This window comes from Sparus aurata, chromosome 11 (assembly GCF_900880675.1).
Source record: "Sparus aurata chromosome 11, fSpaAur1.1, whole genome shotgun sequence".
In the NCBI taxonomy this organism is placed as follows: domain Eukaryota; kingdom Metazoa; phylum Chordata; class Actinopteri; order Spariformes; family Sparidae; genus Sparus; species Sparus aurata.
Window position 1 is genome coordinate 9,945,372 of NC_044197.1, and position 21,685 is coordinate 9,967,056.

Here is a 21,685-nt window from a genome sequence, read left to right on the forward strand (position 1 = left end):
CTTCAGCTTTTTAAAGGACTTAAAACTACACAACAAACTAATAAACCAAGTAACACACAGATTTCAATTATACCAGTTGCACTGGGCCACCAGTTCTGTACCACTGTCCATACTTGGCCCATACGTGGTCCGATTGCCTCTACATTGCCCAACTTTGCTGTTTTTCTTTCTGTATCTGTCCTCAGCACTGAATCTTTCACCCTGGCAGAGAGATGCTGCTGTCGTATTGATTTATTCAGTTCGAGGAAAGTAAGTGTGGGATAAAAAAAGCCCTGTGAGCATCATAGAAAAACGTACAAGACAGCCTGAACTAAAAGGAAGCGAAGAAACCTCATTAAATCTTGGGAGGAAAAGTAGAGCTGATTAGCAGGAGAGAGGGCAGCTAAAAAAGAGTGCAATAGTGATTTTTTGAAACTTAAGAACAACTCAGCATAAGCCCCACTGGCTTTTTTTTTTTTTTAGAATAAAGTAACTGAAAATAATAGCTGGCGAGTGGATTGTCTCAGTTCCCCAGTGTAAATATGGGTCTGCTGAGCATGGAAGCCCCTAAAAACTGCAACTACGCTTGCAATATTTCAATAATTGTTTTATTAGACCAATATATAACCTTAATTCTGCAAGAGACAACTTTATTAAGCAGCACTGTTGATTAATTGGGCAGAGACCCACTTCAATCCTTTCGTTATCTCCAGCACTTGTTACCGAGATGAATCCTGTGGCAGCTCTGAGTGCCGTCGTTAATGACAGAGTGTGAAAAACACAGAGCAGATTCAGGGTACATTCCTGTAATTTTGTTCGCTCTCACACTTAAATTCAACAAAAACAAACAGGTCTGAGGTAACTGGAGCCACAGGAGTATCTGCTGGAAAACTATCAGCACATCAAGCATGTCAGTTAAACTTTCAGCATTGGCAGAGAGAGACAGTAATCACTACTGACAGCTACCAACACGTCAAACTCCCAATAAAGTTTGTTGTTATTGCCAACAGGGGCAGCTTTTTTCCAATGTTTAACACGAATACCCAAACTCTCATCCGTGCCGTCTCCAATTGCGAAGAGTTGATCCACTGACAGTAATCTACACCCACACGTCTACACCCTAATCTCTTGTCATTGGAATGTTAAAAGGTCCAGTGTTCAGGACAGACCTCGCCGAACTTGTCCCTTTAACGCTCGGCAATCACACCAATAAATACCTGACTCTCGTGGCCATACCGTCAATTTAACAGCTGATTTCACATGTTTGTACCTGAAAAATAAGTTCCTAAGCTGTAGTTGAAGCACGAAATGCTCAGATGCTGTGAACGAAGATGGATGATTTAATATGCAACAGCCCTGATGAAAATTGTTGTAGTAAAACTTTTCTTTTCTTTGTTAATTCATATATTAAACACAAACTTTAAAGGTGCATACTGCCAACTACTGTATCGGAGTCTGTAGATGCTACACTTGCTAAGTCAATGAAAGCAGTTTGGCTGTGTATTATTGTTTCTATTTATCAGCTATCATTTGTTATCGGCTATTATTTATTGGCCCAATATACAACATATCATATCAATAATCACAAGCTCATTCCGGCCCTTGGACCATTACGTTGGCAGTCTAATTGTCCAATTCATTTGCTGTTTGTTTCTTTTAGCTTCAACAAGTTGTAACTCAGACTGTTTAAGCAGAGGGAATTTATGAGAATAAACCTACTTCTAAGATGAAAAACGTTTGTTTCCTGTTCTTTTGTGCTTATAATGTTTCTTTTCCAATTGTAAGATAAACTTATCAACAAAGAGGAGAAAAAAAAAGGGAGGGAATATAAAAGTCCTGCACTTTGGAATTTGACTGTTTTTTTTAAATCTGGCCCTTCAAAATATGTAGTTGAATAGGCCTTGTTCATGATTTAGTGGCATTTAGTGTTTAGTTGGTTGCAAATTGCAACCAACTAAACACCCCTCATCTTAAACTCCACTTCAGGGTCCATGTAAAACACGAAAGGCCCTCTCTAGAGTCGATGTGTTTGGTTTGTCTGTTCTGGGCTACTGTAGAAACATAAGCAGTGCAACATAGCAGACTCCATGAGAGAGGATCTGCTCCTTCTGCGGATTTGAAGGCTCCTTCTGTAGTAATGAAAGACTCGTGGTTCAAGTCCTTTGGTCCAAGTCCCAAGTCATCATTTCTGAGGCAAGTCAAGCCGAGTCAAGTCCTTGGTTTAAGAAATTCCCACGTCAAGTCGCTTTTCTATGAGTCTTTAATTTCCAAGTCAGGTCTCAAGTCATTTCTTTTTCTGTAAAGTCATCAAAACAGTGACTGAAGTCGACTCCAGTCCACATGTCTGGTTTCAGGTGATTATGTGCGAATGAAAACATAATTCTGAATACTGTATTCCAGTTCTGCCCTTCAATCATAAACACTGGACCTTTAGCTGCAGAAGTAAATCTTTCATCTTTTTTTTACAGCCACCTGGAAATAAAAGAGTAGCACAGGTCAAAGATTAATCATTAACACAGCCAAAGTATGAACAGTATGTTCCCAGACTGATGAATGCTGTCTTAAATAAACAGTAGGATCCGTAAAATGAAATGCATCTGGAAATCAGAGGACAAAGTCTTGCTGTTGACCCCATTTTCAAGACTCCAATCACAAAGTGTTATCACTGCTGAAATAAAAACGTCATTGTGACAATAAATAACAGTTGAAAAACAAAAAGGTATTGGCTGTACACATATAATACACAGTTTGTCATTATACAAAAAAAAAATACAGCTACAAAAAAATGACTTTTCAAGAACTTCCTGGAGTGAAAATTCCACTAGAAAATCCTGACGAGTCTCTTCAGTGAACATCAGCTGCCCAGTCACAGTACAGAAATGATAGACAGTGCTGGAAATTGGTGCGGAGGAACAGGACACCAATCAAAGGAATTTATAATGTGAAAAGCTTTTTCTACAGTAGTTCATCTATAGGAAGATGATAAGTGCACTGTCGCTGGCCTTGACTGAATTCTATACCTCAGCACAGTCAAATCTCTGACTCATCATTTATGTATCCCAGACCGTCCAGGCTTGAAATGTTGGCCATAGGTGTGAAGTGGTGCTCCCCGTTCCCTTTGAAGTCAACAGCAGAGTGATTATTATTGGCACTGCAAGGTCTTCCACACTCAGGCCCCAGGAGCTTTATCTCTGAAGTTCTGTTCGGGATGTGCATGTACTCGGCCGACTGCCTCTTCGCCTCGCTTTCACTGGAGCGCTGCGCGAGCTTGAGGCACCCCCAGCGTCCTTGACTCCAGATCCAAAATATGACCCCGATGAGGGAGAGGCAGAACAGTGCAAGCACAGCCACAGCCACCTCCAGACGAGCCACCCTGCCAGTGTCGCTTTGATTCTCGGGGAACAGCGGGTCCACGTCTGCCGAGTGTGGATTCAACCCTGGGGCAGTTGCATTCGGCCCATGAATAGAGTCTGAGGAATTTGTCACCTCATTGCCAGGAGTAGTGCTGTCCCCCCCTCCAGTGTAGAGCTGTAATTGATAAACCGCCATGGTGCGGTTGTAAGTCCTGTCATTGATATGCTCGACAGAGATGCAGGTGTACAGGCCAGCATCTGTTTCAGAGGCGCTCAGGATGAGGAGGCCCCCGCTGTAAATGTAGTATTTGTTGTCGGAGTGAAGTGTTTGGTCAGAGAATCGCCACAGGACCTGCGCCAAGTTGGAGTGGATCTGGCAAGGAAGCTGGATGTTGTTCCCTGGAACCAGGGTAAAGTCCACAGCTGCTACCGGATCTAAAACAGACACACACACACACAAGGTTAGTCCAGCTGCCTACTAATGAGTAACACTGCTGGGATGCTGTGTTTTTTTTAACACCCTATAAAAAGAGCGTACCTGGCTGAGGACACTGTGAGACGTCTCCGTCCTTCAGACTCTGTAGTGCAGTATCAGAGGTGGATAAGCTGGAGACGGAGGTGCACTGCTGGGCGGTAAAGTCCCAGGCACAGTAAGGATCCCGGGCTAGGATGCAGTCCACACAAGTGTCATGGCGGCTGCAGTTACTGACCGGCATCTGGATAGCACCAGACTCTGAACCTGCATACAGCTGTCCCTATGTTTGCACACACCGATACACACACACACAAAGACAGATAAATAAACCATTTAATCTTTATTACCGCTCAAGCCTCCTTGCTGCCCGTCAGTGGCAGTTAAGTCAAATTGAGATATCAAGTTCAACTGAGGCATACTGTACAACATTTGCCAAGAAAAGCAGCAGTAAACAACTATAGCCTATAATGATGATGATGAGCTAATGAACCATATCGCCCCTGACTTGAACACATTTATAGTTACCTTGCTGGACGAGAGGCGCAGGGTGCTGACAGACACGGGGTTTTCATACAGCTGAATCTCCTCAATGATGAACATCTTTCCATCATAGTTGACAGCCTTCTGAATGTAACCGTTTTCTATCAGTAACCCAAAAAAAAAGACCTTTTAATACGCATATAACACCAATCAACATCCTGGCTTAGGTATACCCACTCATTGTGTCTTTAAAGTTAATGATCAACCAACAGAGAACCAATCAACTTTTGAAAAGGAAGAAGAATGTGTGTTATAAAAAAGGAGATATCTCTTAATCTGCTGTATTGATTTTCATCATGTGTTTTTAAACTGTCCATACTGAGTCCAACAGTGTTATAACAGAAGTGCAATGCTAGACTGGTGGACAGCTTTTCAACCCCTTTAGACTACAATACCCACAATGCAACTTACTCACTCACTCGCTGACATCAGTGGATGCAATTTATCAGATCACATGCAGCTTCCTTTAGAGCCGCAAAAGGTTTTATACGACTTTTTTTCACATATGCAATAGCATTCCCAAAGACCTGTTAACACACTTTAATGTGTAACATTTTGGAGTTGCCCTTTAACTGTTTTATGGACAGCATATTTTGAATATACAGGCACCGCTATTTAGATAAACCCGTATTGAAGTTATGTCGTGCCTGATGTTATTCTTTTGTGCCGTGAGGAGCTTCTCTATATGTCTCTGTGTTATATGTATATATGTTTGATTGATCTGTGTTTATACGTGTGGGCTGCATGTTTCACTGGCGTCACCATGTGGCGATCATCTGACCAAATTGTTCATATTTAAAGATGGCCAAAGAGCATCCGCTTAAAGTGCAAATTGTGGATGTGCCAATAAATTGCACCTGAGGGAACTACAGTTTGTTTTAAAGTCTTTAAAAGTGAATCGGTCATGAAGGCCTGAAAAGAATATTTTCTCAATCAGACTCTTACTCTAAGCAGTGGGCTTTGGTGCTTTTCACATGCTTTTGGTGTTTTTGTCCATGCTTTCCTAACCGGTTTGAAGCGGGCAGGGCTCAGCTGGAAAAAGGTGATGTCACACATTTCTGTGCCCCAAACATTTGGATGGAAATGTGATGATAGTTATGTGGTTGATTGGAACAAATCATAAAGTCCAAATAAAACAGATGAGGGGAGTTTCGAAGGACTGAACTGTAAGTTTCACACTTCAACTTATTTAACTTTAACTCAAAATGTTTATCTTTCTCTAAGTTATCAGGGTCTGTAAGTTTAACCAACCAGAATATTCACAAAGAATTCACAAACTAAACTAAGAAGTTAATCAACTAAGAGCTCCCATCATCAGTTTCCTGCTCTGCTAGATCTCCCATAGTTTACCGGTGCCGATGAACATGACAGCATATCTCTCTCCGTCCAGCGCCAGCACACTGTCCACGACAATCCGAGTCAGCAGAGCTCCCCTCTTGACCAGCAGCGGCCCTCCTGTCAGAGGGCGAACAGCCTCGTCCATGAGGGGGCGGTCCCTGATGAACTGGAGGGTTTTGTCAGGGAGGTCCAGAGAGCGATTCATCCCCATCTTACGTGCCACATTATTGACGCACTGAAATAAAAAACAAACTTCAATTTAGAAATGTTGTTTTTTTCAGATTTGCCTTGTAGCCTTTAATGTCAACTTTCACTTCTTCAACAAAGTCTCTAGACTCACCGCTCCTGGTCTGGGGACCGGCACGTCTCCGGTGTACATCACCCACTTGACGTGAGATGTCTCCACAGCAACAGGTGTCTTAAACTTGCCCTCGTTGAAAATGTCTCGAATGTCAGACACACGATATGCACATACTGCAGATACCTGGGACAAACCCCTGGAAAACACCAAACACATTTAGTCAAGCAAACTCCCAAGTGTTTGTTTTATTTATGGGATTGTGAAATGAAAATATTAACAGATTTTATCCTTAAATTACAATGGACATAATGAAAAAGCAACTTAAAGCTTTGTTTTTGGACAAATAACTTAATATAGACGTCTTTTTCATTCTTCCATATTCACTGCTCAGCTCACTTCCTACCTCACTGCACTTCAACCATAACCAATAAATGCTGGGATTTGATAGCAACTACTCACGACTGGGGTGTGAAGACAGCGTAGAAGACGTTCTGCCTCCAGTCGTCGTGCTTCAGCAGGAAGACATCCTGGACAATGGGGGGCAGGCTGGGTTCAGGGAGGGAACAATCCAGACGAGCTTTCAGGAACGACGTCCATTTCCTCTGCAGTGTCCGCTGGCCGCCCATATCCCCCTAAACACAGACACAGAGCGCTCTGTCATGTGCAGTTCTGCTTTTATTTGACTTAACCACAACAACCGGAGCAGTGTCAGACAGGGAGTGTGAGGCCAAGTATGTTTCTTCACATAATATACAGAAATGTTATTAAACTATCTCTCTCTTAAAAAAAAAAAAAAACACAAAAAAACATTGATTTATGTTTATTTAAAATATCGGTGACAATGCCAAAGGTCGTGCAGAGAGTTTTTGTCACTTCTGCCACCATCAAAACAATGAAAACAGAAACCATAGTTTGATGGGGTCGTGAAGTAGCGTGGGATCATGAGGGCGGTTGTTTTCATTCTAAAACAACCGCCGATGCAGATAGTAATCTATGTTCCGTGACTCAGGCAGGAATGTTGACACACAAGGTACTTTATGGAAGTTTTAGTCGCGTTACATTTAGTCTGTTTTGCTGGCTTCTTTCCTCACTCTGACGTATCGTCTGATGTTTTCCTAGAAATCGTAGCGACAGGCGACGAAATGAAACATTGTTTTCTTGAATAAAATTTCAGGACTAGGTTTTAACATTGTCGGAAACATTCGGGATCATCTGAACATATGACATATTATGGCGGGAATACTGACGAGACATTTCAGGAGCAGTATTTTCTATGGGACAGAGGAGCTCCCTTGGTGCAGACTTTGGGCCTTCTAACTTTTCTTTTACACGCACAAAACAATATATAAAACACTGAAGGAAAAAAACAAACTAAAAATAATAATGTCTCTTTTAAGAACACAATTCAATTCTTCAATTCAAGTCTAGTCTTGCAGAAATGTAACATATTACATGTTTAATTATACCTTGCAGACACGGGCCACTCGAGACACGACGACTTTGCTGTAGAAGTCGTACTCCATGGCATTCTCACTGAAGAACAAGTACACCTTGTCATCATCGCCATCGAGGCTGTTAAAACTCTCACCCACAAAGTCCATGTAGACAAAGTTTGGCTCTGGAATCACAAAACATGAAAAAAAGGCGCTTAGGTGTTTGATCTGCCGCCGTTATGTTAAATATATATTTACAAATATCATCAACTGCATCATGCTTAAGTAGAGTGTTCCTGCAGGCACTTCCCTCTAAACTACGCACACCGTTATGTAAAACCTTAAATGGCCAGTTTCTGCAGAGGAGGAACTCACCACTGAGCCAGGAGCTCTTGAACTCGGTGCGGAGAGCCAAGTCCGAGCTGCGCAGGACCACAGGCTCAGAGCCCAAGAAGTTGATGGATGTAGCAGAATACAGGTCATTTCCTGTTGGACAGGAACAAGAGATGAGGGAAAATTCCTGGAGGTCCATTATTCATATTAAGTTGGAACAACATCTCATTTATGTGCCTTTTATTGGACTGAACCAACTCCCTGACTAATTAGAGTGGAGTGAGCAGGTCGCAGTCTCAAAGATACCGGGTGACAATTGCAATGCATTTGGTGTTCGGGTCTTGCGGCAAGTTTAAATTTGCACACAAGTTATCACCCAAGCTGATCTCTTCTGTTGGTGCACTTTGAACGTTCAGCAGTATTTCTCTGCTTTGTTCTCTTTGGCAATAAACCTGACTCAGACACTTACCAACCATGAGGGAGGAGTATCTCTGGAAGGGATCAAAAGGACACTTCCCCTTTCCCTCCTCCTGCTTTCCCTCCAGCCTCAGCTGTCCATTTACAAACGTCTGTCGGAAACACAGTGAGAGAGAAAGCGGAAAGAAAAACTTGTGAAGAGAGGGAAAGGAGCGAAAACCTGCCATTTTATTCACAATGAAACACAGACACAGTATGAGGACTTTTCCATGGGTCTGCATGTTATCACCCATGAAGCATTATCTATATTTACATTATTACTCAGCATTTGCTAAAGTATACAAAAGATACAACCTTTGACTCAGCCTCCGTTTTTAAATTTTTGTCCAACCGATATCTTGCGGAGGCTAAAGACTGACTAACATTGCCCATCCCTTAAAGTAAAAAATTCCAAAGGATATTGGCTTGTTTTTCACCACATTCTCCGTGGTGATGCATTCAAGACAGAGGGTCCAAATGCACTCACTAACAATGAGAATTAATTAGCAAACACCAACATTAGACGGGAGAGGCTTAAACCTTTTTTGAAATCGCAGCCAATACGCCCATTAGAAGGATATATAGCGCCTGCCAAGAACATTATGTTGACTGTTTTACAAGGGAGGCTTCCTAATGTAATACAAATTAGATTTTTATCTGAAAGGCACATTAAAAAAAATGCACTGCCCCTTAACTGCAGCATTCAAGCACAGTTTTTGCTGCTCGTCTAATCGAATAAATCAGGTGATATTCTATATTTTTCTTTTTGAAAAATCATAAAGGCCGGAACTATTAGTTAAAGACTTCTGTTGTTGATCGAAAAGAATTGAAAACCGCATCAGTGAGCCACGCTGTTGCACTGACTGATGAGTTCCATTATAGTGATTAAAATGGGCACTTTATTTTATTATGAGTCAATCCCTCATACGCCGCCCTGCTCACTGTTATGTGTATAAATCTGCAACTTGAAATAGTCCCCAATGAATTTAACTTGCAAGAGACATAAAAAGAATGTCGTTTTCTGAAAGTCATTGGGACTTAAAAAGGTCCCACATTATGCTCATTTGCTCTTTCATATTTTATTTTCAGGTGTCTACAAGAAAACATGCTGTAACGTTCAGAAAACACATTTATTTTGACGTATTGCCCACTGCTGCAGCAATGGACCCCATTGCAACCTTGTATACTGTATACTTGTGACATCATAACGTAACGGAAGTCCTGATGGCTCGTTTTCAGGCACAGTTTCTACATTCAGGCTGTGTGGATTTCTCCGTTGAGCAAGCGATTTGATACTTTCACCATATTTAGTATTTCAGCAACTAGATCCACTTCATTTTTAAAAGAAAATAAATCTCACTTCTCACTTTTTAATGGATTTGTTGGGGGGAAAAAAAGTGCCTCAAACTTTAAAAAACGCAGAAACATAAATAAGTAGAAGCCAAGGAAGGGTTGAAACACTTCCTCTGAACTGACTCCGTATTCTGGGGTATACTTACCAAATAATCACAGGTGGGACTGAAAGCATTCGTGCCACACACATAAATCGTGGTGTCGTTCATTCTGTGCAGGGTTCGGATGTAGTTTCGGCATTCCACCTGCAACAAGATCCAGCAGAGAGAATGCCAAGGTCAGAGCTGTGTTAGTTCAGCCGCAAAAACACAAACATGCCACATGCACACTCTGACAGCGCTGAATGCCAGGAGTTGAGCTGCTGGCCAAAAGGTCAAGGCTGTGTACATGCATTTTCTTCACAAGCCTTTATTTGGACATTCGGTTTGAAGCTGCGAGCAGAGCACTTCAAAGAGAATTCAATGTAAAGACTCGAGAAGGAAGAGGAAAAGAGAGAGCTCTCGTATAAATGATTTACAAATGAGATAAATCGCGTCGGGGCGTAAACTCCAGCAACCCGTCATCTTTTGAAAACCCTAGAAGTGAAAGTTGCAGTGCGGCGTTTTGAAAGACGTTACACAAACCTCAGCGTGTTTTCCTTTGTACTTGCACTCCCTCTGCTTCTCCTCAGTGACCCGCCAATACACCTGCATCAACAGAGGAGAAGTGTCATGTCAAAGCACGCAGGAAAAAGTGTCGCAACCCCGCTGCATCCCGTTCCCCCTCACACATTTCATTGTTTGTCTGCCATCGAGACCAGTCGGTGCAGTCTGGAGGGGAGAACCTGCAAGCTGGGACACCTATACCAATACTTCAGTTGGGACTGTTAGCTGTGTAACTACAATGAGGTACCTGTCTAGAACTCAACAGGACCATTATTCATTCAAATTCCTAATGCAAACAAGCACTGGACAAATAGAGAACAGTGCTCAACTGAGAGCAGTTCTAATCAATCGAACGTGTCCGTGAGCAGATCTTCAGCCAAAATACACTCTGTCCAAAATAGTAAAAGATAGCAGAGAGAGATTTACAAAGAAAACACTAAGCAGAGGAATGAAGAGAGCCGTTGAAAGGCTTCCAAAAAGTGGGTTAAAGGCAACAAGAGGCTACGATTTTTATGACACAAACTACTGGTTCTCAACTTGGGGTTGTACGATGATTAAAGGAGTTCTGTTATTCTTTTTTTTTTTTATCCTTGTGATGTAAAAGATCTTGAAAGTAAAAAAGGTCAGAGTCCGCACCAACAGAAGCTCCTCTCTCTTATAGAAAACAGTGCTCCTGAAACGTGACTTTGTGACATCAAAATATGTCCCCATGTCATATATTGGCAAAACGTATGCCTCTTGGCTAGTTCGTCACCTTAAAATTAGTTAAGCACAGCTGCTCTGATGTTGTTGCCTGTGCTGGCTCAGGTGTGTGTGATCTGACCAATCAGAGCAGGGTATTCAGGTGGTGGGACTTCAACAGACAGGGGCAATTATGATCCTGGACATTAGCATAATATGTCTCCTTTAAAGGGATGAGAATGCTAAAAATATCTATTTCTGTTTCTGAAAAGTTTGTCTTTTCTGATTTCTTTTAAAACTTCTTTCAAACCTGTGCTTTTTTTCTAATGAAATACTGCATACTTTCACATTAAGTCCTAAAAAAAAATGCATCTCTTACATCCACACCACTATGACGTCGACATGACTCCATTTTGAGGGGTTTGAAAGAATTAAATTAATGATTAGGCAAGTTCAGTCCAGCGGCTTATTGATTATTTAATCAACTGTTTACAACCGCTGATATGGAATCTCATAAATGTCCAATAAACATCTCAATTTTTCATCCGCGACAATGAAAAGTTAATCAAAGGCTGCTTCGCCAAGCAAACAGTCTTCGCACGTTAATAACTAACTGTAGTCATGTGAGTGTTTATCAGTTATTTTACAACAGCTTTAAAAGAAAACAACACTCATCAGACCTGCACACTCATGTTTTGCCTCTTACCACGGCCTTTCTGACAGAGATGTTGTTGATGTCCAGAGCATAAATGGCCTCTCTGGCTCCCAGCAGCAGCACATCCAGGTCGTCTCTCAAGAGCATAGTGGAGTAGTTGAAGATCCCGTCTTCTCTGAACGACTTCAGCTCATCTAAACAGGAGAACATCTGCGTGACTACTCTGCTTTTTATGATATGCTCTTTTCTACACTTCAGCTGCTGTGAAAAAAAGGCGCCCACAACAAAAACAAAATGCAAATTCACTCAAAGTTTTCAAAGCTTAACTGAGCAGGCACAAAAAAAAAACAAGCAGCTGAGTCAGGCTAACTTACTCTGGTAGGGGACAGTCTTTCGTGGGATACCGTAGTGAGTGTTGGGTGTGCTAAATGAAACATGGAGCATTAATCCACAGACGAGGCTCAGGGCTGAGAGAAGAGACATGGCTCAGAGTCCTGGTCCAGGTGTGGAAGAGCTGCACAGTCCAGCCCTGCCACAGAATATCCCAATCAGAGACAGAACATGGTCCAAAGTCTCAGTCCAGATGTTGCTGTTCGGCTTGGCCACTGTCCCGTACACGTGCCGCTCCGGCACAAGTCATCTTTGTTTTTTAAAGTTCCTCGAAAGGGAGTTAATCCGTACGTTGAGCCAGTTCCTGTGCAGTGCAGCTCAGCCTCCCTCGGTTCAGTTTATTGCCGGTGTCCTGTGTGGTGAGTATCTATGTCGGCGTTAGCCTCCAGCGCAGCGCTAATGAGCGACTGGTGTCCTCTATGGAAGGAGGAGCAGGAGCCATGCTGCCCGGCTACTGGTGAGGGGTGCTGGAGGAGATCATCTTCAGTGGTAGCCACATCTAGGAAAGATAGGCATTCAATTATTAAAGAGCCCCAAGATGAAGAAAGACTTAATGCTACGATTGGAAATGGACAAAATGGATAATATAATAACATAAAAAAGAAAAACGGCAGCTGGTTTACCATCCACTTGTTCAGTTGTATACTTCATCATTCATGGAGAAGAGCTTCTTAAAGGTTTAATATCCCCTCTTCTCATTAATCGCTCTGCTTTTACTAATCTATATAACTATCAAAAAGGAAAATCTATGTTGTAAATTCACAGTGAGCAAGACTGAGAGAACTTGAGATTCAGATCTTTAAGCAGAGAACGGAGACATAAGAACATGGCACTTTCATCAAGATTTGTACATATAACAGTCCGTAAAAAAAACTGATCATGCAATTCTCAAAATGCAGCTCAGAAGCATCTTTCCTTAGACTCTCCCTGCCTGGTAAATGCCTTTCAAAGTCCCAAGTTCCCCCACTCCTGTAACCGAAGGCTTTTCTGCTCGGTTGAAATTTGTATTCTCCGAGCCCGATCCGTGATAACCCTGCTGACTTGGTTATTTTCTCAGACTTTCGAAAAGCTCCCTTCAAAGCCAGAGAAGACATTAAAAAAATGTTTTCACAAGCAGAGTGACATTCCTTGTGACAAGTGAAATGGCCCTTACATATAAAGTCGTTGGAGCTTATTCTGCTCACTACCTCAAGTTTAAAAATAAAATATGGACAAATCAAAATGGGGTTGTTTTTCTTATGCTAGAAGGCTGTTTTTTATTGCTGAAAGTGTAAATTTTCACTGCGCTCATTGAAAATTTTGATTTTCATCCTGGTCCAATACTCAGCAAACCAAGCACGATGTGGATGTGTGGAACGCTGAGAATAGACTAACCATCTCACACACACACACTCTCTCACACACACACACACACATTAGAGGATTTCTATGTATGCCTTAAAGGAACAGTTCACTCAAAAATCCAAAGTCGGTCATTATCTAGTCATACTTGTGTGGATGGAGAGTCAGTTGAAGTTTCGTTTCACAGCAAAACTGCATTTTCCTACAATATTGAAGTAGAATGGGACTTGTTTAAAACCATACAGGTATATACAGCATAATTCAAGTCTCCAGAAGCTCAGAGAGCCCAAATTTACCTCCTCAAGCTTGTGCACTTCAGACGCTTTTAGCTTAGCAGCTATAATGAAGATTACATGTTAAAAAGGGTGCAAATAGTGTTTTTTTCTCAGTAGGTTATTTGTTTATACATTTTAAAATAAGTCTCCATCTACTTCAGTTGCTTAGGGGAACGCTGCAGCACCGTTTTGCTGTGAAACTCAAGAAATGTTTCCTGGATAATGAAACTTCACACTTTCCATCCGCATGAAGTTGAGTCGATAATGACTGGATTATCCTTTTTTTGGGTGAGTTTATCCTTTGATGTGTGGAAGGGGGATCCTTTATATACAGTAGGCTCAAAAAAGGCCAAACTCAGCCTCATTGTTACATGTGTGCCGCGCTCACAGTCATACAAATTAAAAGTCATAAAGTTGACAAAGGAAACTGATTCCTGCCGAGTGCCCCGCTGCCCACCAGCCCCCACTCTCTCTTCCTCCTCCACTCTGTGTCTTCCTGTCCTCCTCCCTGATAAGAGTCTGCTTCCTCTGGGCTCAGCGGGGTTCACGCAGTAGAGGGGGATCAGCTCAGGTTCGGGCATGCATGCAGATCACAACAATCCGCTGCTCTGGCACTCCATCCCATCCCCTTACGCTGGGATTCCCGCTGAATTGAGACTTACCACGTCTTTGGCGAGTTCGCTTCTGTTTTGACTAACTGAGCAGCGCACCCTCATTCAAAATTCATCAAGGCACTTTTTCTCAGAATAACACACAAAGCATACTTGAGTCAGACTCGCGAGGTAAAAAGACTACACTCTCTTATCTTCTCGGTGCACAGCCACTCGAGAGCGGCAGCACCACAGAAGCTGCTGTTGCAACTGTTATTTAGATTTTTTAGCTCTCGGAGAGAGAAAAAATACGGCACATTTCACTGAGGTGCATCCTTTGAAACACACACCACAGAGTCCTTGCCTGTTGACAGAAACCGAAATGACAGCATCCCGATTTCCTCGAGAGACAGCAAGGCGCTCGGCTCCCCCGAGCCTCTGAACAACCTCACTTTTAAATGTGCGTTTTGCGACAAACTGCCATGCTCCCAACCTTGTTGTTACTTGACACAGCGAGACGAGCTGCAGCATGTAGAGGACTGCTCATCTGTTGTCAGAGTGCCAATGTCTTGAGCACCTTTTCCTTCAGGCTGTGAGGGTGAGGTGACGACGGAGGGGAGGGGTGTGGGGTGAGGGTGTAGGCTGAGCGTTACAGCTGAGTGGAACGACTGCAGGTCGTTTCTCACAGAGTTTGACAGATGCTTCCAAACGGTGCAGACAGGCAGGTATGGCTATATCAATAGAAGAGCATGCAGCAGTTGTCCCTTGTTTCTCCTCCTTTGTTTATCCAGGGTCATGCGCACACACAGACATGTGCACGTGTGGACGGGGTCTGAGGTGGGGGGAAGGTCGCACAGCTGAAGTTACTAGTTACCAGCTGCACAGGGGTGTCCCCCATAACAGAGGACACTTAAATTTAGTCAAGTTAATTTAATCTCTTATGTTTTCATTCCCGTCCGTGTGTTGGCAGGTCTTCACAAAAACTAGTGAACACATTTCCGTGGAACTTGGATGGAGGATGGGTCTGATCCCAGAATAGACCCCATTAACTTTTCGTGTGATATTTTTTCTTTTCTTCTTGAACGTTGTGAGATAGGGCGTTGCTCGACATTTTCATTAATTAAAATAATGCATGGATCTTGATAATAAAATTTAAAAAACAGGTGTGTTTAGGTGGCTGTTATCTTTGGGTGAGTATAATTTGACGCAAATTAAGGCGGGCTGTTGGGCCTTGGCAGAGGTATGTGCTCTACTGAGTGCCATTCTCATTTTCTCATGAAAGAGTTCCCTTAAATTTGGTCTGTCAACTCACCTAATTTAAATGATTTTTACCTCCTTCATGGATGTTATGTTTTCCTCATGTCCATTTGTTGGTTTGTCACCAGGATTACACAAAAACTGCTGAATGGATTTTCATGAAACTTGGACGGAGGATTGATCTCGACCTTAGAACAGACCCAATTATCTTTTATTGTAGATCAGGATAAAGGGATGTATCAAGACTTTTTTCTTTAACATTGTGTTTTCTACATTTTTCATTACTTTCTCAGAGAATGATGCTCGTGTCTTCATAGAAAAAAAGAACAGCTGTATAGATTCTAATCTATGTGTCATATGTGGGGCAGATCCTCATAAAAAATTGGATCCGGCTGATTTAAATGTGTTTTTGGATAGGGTACTCATTTCAGATGATATATATGGTAATATATTGGATTGAGCGTGATTAAATTAAAGGGGACTGTTGCATCTTGGCAGAGGTATGCTCTCTTCTCAGTGCCATTCTAGTTTAAAACTGCTTTCGTTGATTCATTGTTTTCATTTTGTGGCAGTGGAACAAGCTAAAAACACCACACTGACCTGCTATAGTCTTGTATTGCAAATGTATTTTGGTGAATATTGACACATGATCCTACAGACAAATAGCGACATCATAAGCAGACATGTGTCCCGCCACTTTACAGAAGTAAGACAAATATTTACTCTGTTCAGGTCTTCAACGACTTCACAGGGGGGAATGTGGCTCTTCAGTTGCTAAATGCGTCACTGTCTTCACCAGGGAGTTGATGGCTTTGGAAAGGAGGCTTACAGTTGGTTCATCAGCGCTTTATTTGCTCAAAAATTGCTACTGTGCCCCACAACCAGGTTGTGGTAGAGTTTGTGGGCATGGAAAATAAAACATTCAGTTATAACAACTGGACTTTAAAACGTTCCTCAGAGCTGAGAGAAGCTGCAGTTTTGTCTTACGATTCTCTTCATTTGATGTATTGTTCATAAAAACATGGAGTCGTGCAGCTCTAAGATTTAAATAAGATTAAATAATCCATTGCTGCATGAATAAAAGTCACTTTTTATTATCCCATATTCATGTCTCCATGTCCTCCATCATCGCTGTGTGCTTTGTTCTTTTTAATCAGTGAGGAAAGACCCTCCCAGGGACTGTTTGACCTTTTACCTCATCATTGCCAAAATCCACTTGTAATGGCGCTCCGTCAGTAATAGCTGCCGACTTGATCATGATTCATTAACCATTATTGCATTAACAAGACCAAAGCTTCTGCAAGTGTTGTAAAGTGGCAGATTTTACGGAACATGGCCTTGACATGAGTGTGATGGTAAACATAGGGGGCAGCACTTTGAACAGAGCTCATAAGGGCTGCGCTTTGCTAGCTATCTTTGACTGTAGCTAGCTACTGCTGTGGAAAGACAATGTTAACGATGAGTTAACAAGGCAACTTAGCTTTTCTTAGTTCAGTAGATGAAAGGGTATTCAATTTCTTGACATTTTGTGAGTTTGTTTTGTTCTCTTATTACGCTAGCTGGCATATATCTGTCAGACGAGACAATAGGGTCTATCGTGCCATCGCATCTTGATGGTACAGAGTGGCGATAAGTGACAGGACAGGCCGGGGCTAGCTCTTAGCATGCTATCTTCTCTATCTGCAACACAGACATTTGTAAGAACGTCAACAGTTAGTCTGCACCAACAGAAACTCCTCTCTCCCACAGAAAAACACTGCTCCTGAAACGCTTTGTCAGTAGTTCCACCTTCTGATTTAGCACAGCTGCTTTGTTGTTGTTAGCGATTGTGGGTCAGGCGTGTGTGAGCTGACCAATCAGAGCACACCGTAAAGAGACAGGAGCTAAAATAGAGCGTTTCAGACAGAGGGGCAATACAGAGCTGTATGAGAAAAATGATTGTCGTTTTTTTTTTTCATTAAATCGCGTAAACCTATCGTAGTAGTAACCCAAAATAAAGTTATGAATTATGAGCGTGACATGTCTCCTTCAAACCAACCCTCTGGCCACATCTGAGGTGTCGCTCCTTTAACATCTCGTCTCAGTTTTCTCTTTCAGCTTGAATCATTGTTTCCTTGACATCCGGTGACCAAAACAACAATAAACCACCTACGTATCAGGTGAGCTTTCTCCCAACTCAAAGGGTGTCTGGTAAAAGACCGGTGTGAAATCTATTGTTTACAGGGGATCAATGCTGATTCATGTACAGCCAGCAACAACCTGCCCAAGGATCAGTCGTTAAACACACAGCTGTGTTATCCCACTCTGTAGAACTTCACATGACCCGATCACACACTCATAATAGAAGAGGAGGAATATTCATGAATGACATTGTTTAGGCACAAATAGCACCTGCATACAATGAAGAACACTACACTGCTCTTCTTGTTTATCTTGAAAATCAATCTGACACGTGAAGCACCGCTTGCATGTAAATACAGCCACCACAAACTCTGCGTCAGGGAAGATGAGCATCTAGAAAACCAGGGCAAACAACAAGCGTGGGACTAAAATCGTGCCTTCACATCTCTCTAAGTCCAGATGTAAATGTGAGAATGCATTTCCCACATGAACAATTTATGCCAAGCAAAAGACAAAAAAAATCCATGAAGGGTTAGCGCTGCGGCTGCTGGTGGGCTTTTACTCATCAAGATGGAAAGTGTGAACAACTGCAGGTTCAGAGGCTGAACATGAGCTCGTACAATAGGCTGAAGAAGCCCTGCAGCGAGTATCTCCAGACACTTCAACCGCATGAAGCGTGAGGATATTTATAGTCTGTTCAGGAGCCTCCATCGTATCTACAAAACTACCGCGCCACCGTGGATGCTCACTATGACTACGTGCTGCAGTTAAACCCTGAAACGTGCGCGGACAAGCATGCTGCTGTCACCGCCGTGTGAACAGTCAAGCAGCTGGAGCGAGCTGTGACTACGGACCTGGCTGTGGTGCACGTCTTCCTTTTTCATCACACTGCGCGCTGTATGGGCGAGGCCTCCTCGGGCTGTAACTGACTCACCTGAGCGGCTGACTAACTGATCTACGGGTTTGATTTCTGGTTGAGTCACTGACTGGCTGGTTGACTGCCTGTTTTGCCCACTTGGCAGGGCCGGCTGATGAGCTGGCTGTGACACAGAGAGCCATCACAGGGGCCTGAGCAGGAAACCGGTTGTGGGAGGGTATTCACCTTTGACACTCCTTGTGTGACAGCCTCTTGTTGTGAAACGTTTAGCTGGAAAACACACCCCAGTTCAGCAGCTGGTTATATTTTTGCAAGCTCGGATGGCCGAAAACAAAAAAAAAAAACGCTCTTTCATCGTAATGACAGTAGCCTGCCACCTTTTGTTTTGGACGTGCAGGAGAGTTGTAATTAGCCGAAAACAACACTTCAGAAACATGCTGTGTGTGCAGTTTTCCGGCCTGCCACCACACGTATCATTAACCAACAGTTCACGCGGATAAAGACGACAGCTACAAACTAAAAATGCAGCAGCCTGTCTCATAAGATCATCGCCTCCGCTCAGACAAATTACTTGTCATTGATGAGACAAGTCTGATGTGTGTGAGTGTACGCTTAAATGCACACACTGAGAGTAACACACACACGCGCACACACACACACACACACCCAGGCAAGTCTCAGCAGGAGCAACGGCACAAAGGGGAAAATATGAGCACTTCTCTGCCTGTTCTGCCAGTGTTGTGTGACAAGTTCACTGACAGACGTGGAAACACCCAGGAAAACAAAACGTGGCGAGCACATCAGGTGGGATTCAAAATCAAAGCTGAGGAACCAATTTAATCCGTCATTTTTGTTCAACTTTACCAGCCTGCAACGATCGTTTCAATATGTGCTCATTATTTTATTGATTATTCGATTTATTGCTTGGTCTATAAAATGTCGTATGATAGAGCGAAGGCGGCGCCTACATGTCTTGTTTTGCCTGATATAATCTTTCACTTGAAGATATTCACTTTACAACATAAAACAAAAGAAAAGCAGATCATTCTCACGTTGGAGAAGCTGCAACAAAGGTCTGTTTGTTGTTTTTTGCTAATCCATTATCAAAACAGTGGCTTTGATTTCTAGTGAATCATACACAGATGACTTCACTCCGGCAAGACAATGGCAAAAGTACCAGAAACGGAAACCATCAGAAACAAAATGTTGTGAATCAACATTGAAATAAGAAAAAACTAGCTGATTGTTCTCTTCCCACCAGAGCCTCAGGTCGCCTGCTTCAAGAGATAACATCTGAAATAACTGCCTACACGAGATTAAAAATATCATGTCAGCCCGTCACGTGTCGTACGCAACCGTCAAACTGCCTCTTCCTGCTGTGGCTCTCCCGATTTGTGTTATCAGAAGTCTAAAAGCCACTGATATGAGACCCACAAACATGTGTATGTTTTTGCAGTGATTGAGAGTAATTGAGTGCATTTACAAGTACTGTACTTAAGTACAAATTCAAGGTACTTAAGCATTTCCCTATGCAGCTTTATTCTTCCTCTTCTCTACATCTCAGAGGTAAAAATATTACACTTCGTACTATGTTTTTTATCTCTACTTTCCAGTGTAAACACACAGGTACAGTTTGAGTTTTTCTGATAAGGGTTCAAGAAATTCTTCTACTTTTAAGCTATTAAACTAAACTATTCAAAACCCTGAAAACAGGCTGTTTTCCTCATGAAAAAGCTCACTTTACAGAGATGAAGCAGCAACAGAACAAACATACGATGATCATACAGAATATGGAGCATCGCTGTAGATTAAACTACCCAACAGGTGGGTTTTGAATGCAAGGAGAACTTCTGCAGTATGGTCTTAGTACGTTTACTCCTTCCTCCTGTAACACTGACAAACACTCAAACGCTAAATGTGCTGATGAGCAGGAGCAGAAACAAACCGGTTTTATAATCAGCATCTGCATCAGTGATGCTGAGATTTAATCAGTGTTTCTTTCCTGTGTGATAGATCGACCACGTATAGGATTGATGCATACAGGACAGCCACAAACTCTACCAGCGCCCCTGAGCTGCAGCTGATGTGTCGCTGGTTGTACACCGACATAAAGGAAGAGGAGTTCACGAGAACATGTACTCTATTTTAACTTGAGGCATCTGAAGACCGAGCAGTGCACATACAGCGGGGCAAAGCAAAAGGAAACGTGCATCACTTCCAGCTCTGATCACAGAGTGCTGTCAGTGTATTATTTGTGGTGTGGCGGTGCAGCCTCGCCTCGACACCCTGTGACCCCACTGAGCTGCAGTGTGACAGCTAAAATTGGTCAATCCCCCGAGTAAGTGCACTGACAGCACTTAGTATATCCTCTGCTGCTCGCTCAGCCAGACACACACCATGTGCTTAAAAAAAAAAAAACTCTCACCATCCAGAAAACAAATCATCTTAACCCTGATATCAATCACACTCAAGAATAGTGATGTGTTGGTGGATTATTGATGTGGCTGCACAGATTTAATCCACAATGGAATGCATTTTTTTATAGTATGTTTCCAGAGAGATGTGTCCAGTTGTAGGTGTGGTTGTTCACTTTGTTTCTAAATAGATACAATATGTGTACTTTAGCTCAATACATGCAGTCTGACTCGTGCTGCGCAGCTCTCACTCTTCTTGTCCTGCAGCCGCAGCAGGGACCCTACAAGTTGGAGCGTCCGCCTCCTGGTTAAGTGTTTGTTAGGCGGCATTAACGCACATCCTACTACTGCTTAGTCTAGCTTTCGGCTGCTATTATTAGATTAGGATCTCCTATAAGCTTAGATAAGACAGACAAGTTAAAGTGCCCTCAACAACACCCCCACCACAGGTAGCCCAAATCCAATTCCCCCCACCCGACACAACAACCGGCGCGAAGCGAAAAAAGAAATCATAATCCTGCGGGACGAAGCTGCGCACAAACAAGCCGAGAAGTCACACCAGCGGCTCTGGTCCGCATCAGACTCACCTGGAAGCTGTCAGGAGTCAGGATCTACATGGAGCCGCTGCTGGTTCTACTGCTCTGGGATCCGCCTCGACGCTTTCTGCTCCACCTGTAAACGATCACTGCTCATCTCCCACTCCTGCAGGGAGCGATTATCTGGCAGGCAGCTCTCCCTCTCTCTCAGCGGCAGGCACTGCCTGGTCATGTGACTCTTGATTGTACCTCTCTCAAAGAAAAACAAACACACACACACACACACACACACACACACGCACGCACACACACTCACTTGGCAACCAATCAGCTGTGAAACCGC

The 21,685-nt window shown here is 42.8% G+C and overlaps 1 protein-coding gene across 1 annotated transcript; it reads right to left on the reverse strand.

The window, feature by feature from the left end:
• Positions 1–573: 573 nt before the first annotated feature.
• On the reverse strand, positions 574–21,625 carry LOC115591832 (semaphorin-4E). The gene is made up of 14 exons (XM_030434175.1): positions 21,394–21,625; positions 11,916–12,430; positions 11,593–11,735; positions 10,185–10,247; positions 9,708–9,806; positions 8,222–8,321; positions 7,795–7,905; positions 7,453–7,604; positions 6,446–6,618; positions 6,026–6,182; positions 5,698–5,920; positions 4,333–4,448; positions 3,871–4,087; positions 574–3,767 (listed from the first exon to the last, which is right to left on the reverse strand). Exons 2-14 carry the CDS (start codon positions 12,022–12,024, stop codon positions 3,010–3,012), a joined length of 2,421 nt encoding a protein of 806 aa, XP_030290035.1. The 5' UTR covers positions 12,025–12,430; positions 21,394–21,625; the 3' UTR covers positions 574–3,009.
• Between the last annotated feature and the right edge of the window lie 60 nt (positions 21,626–21,685).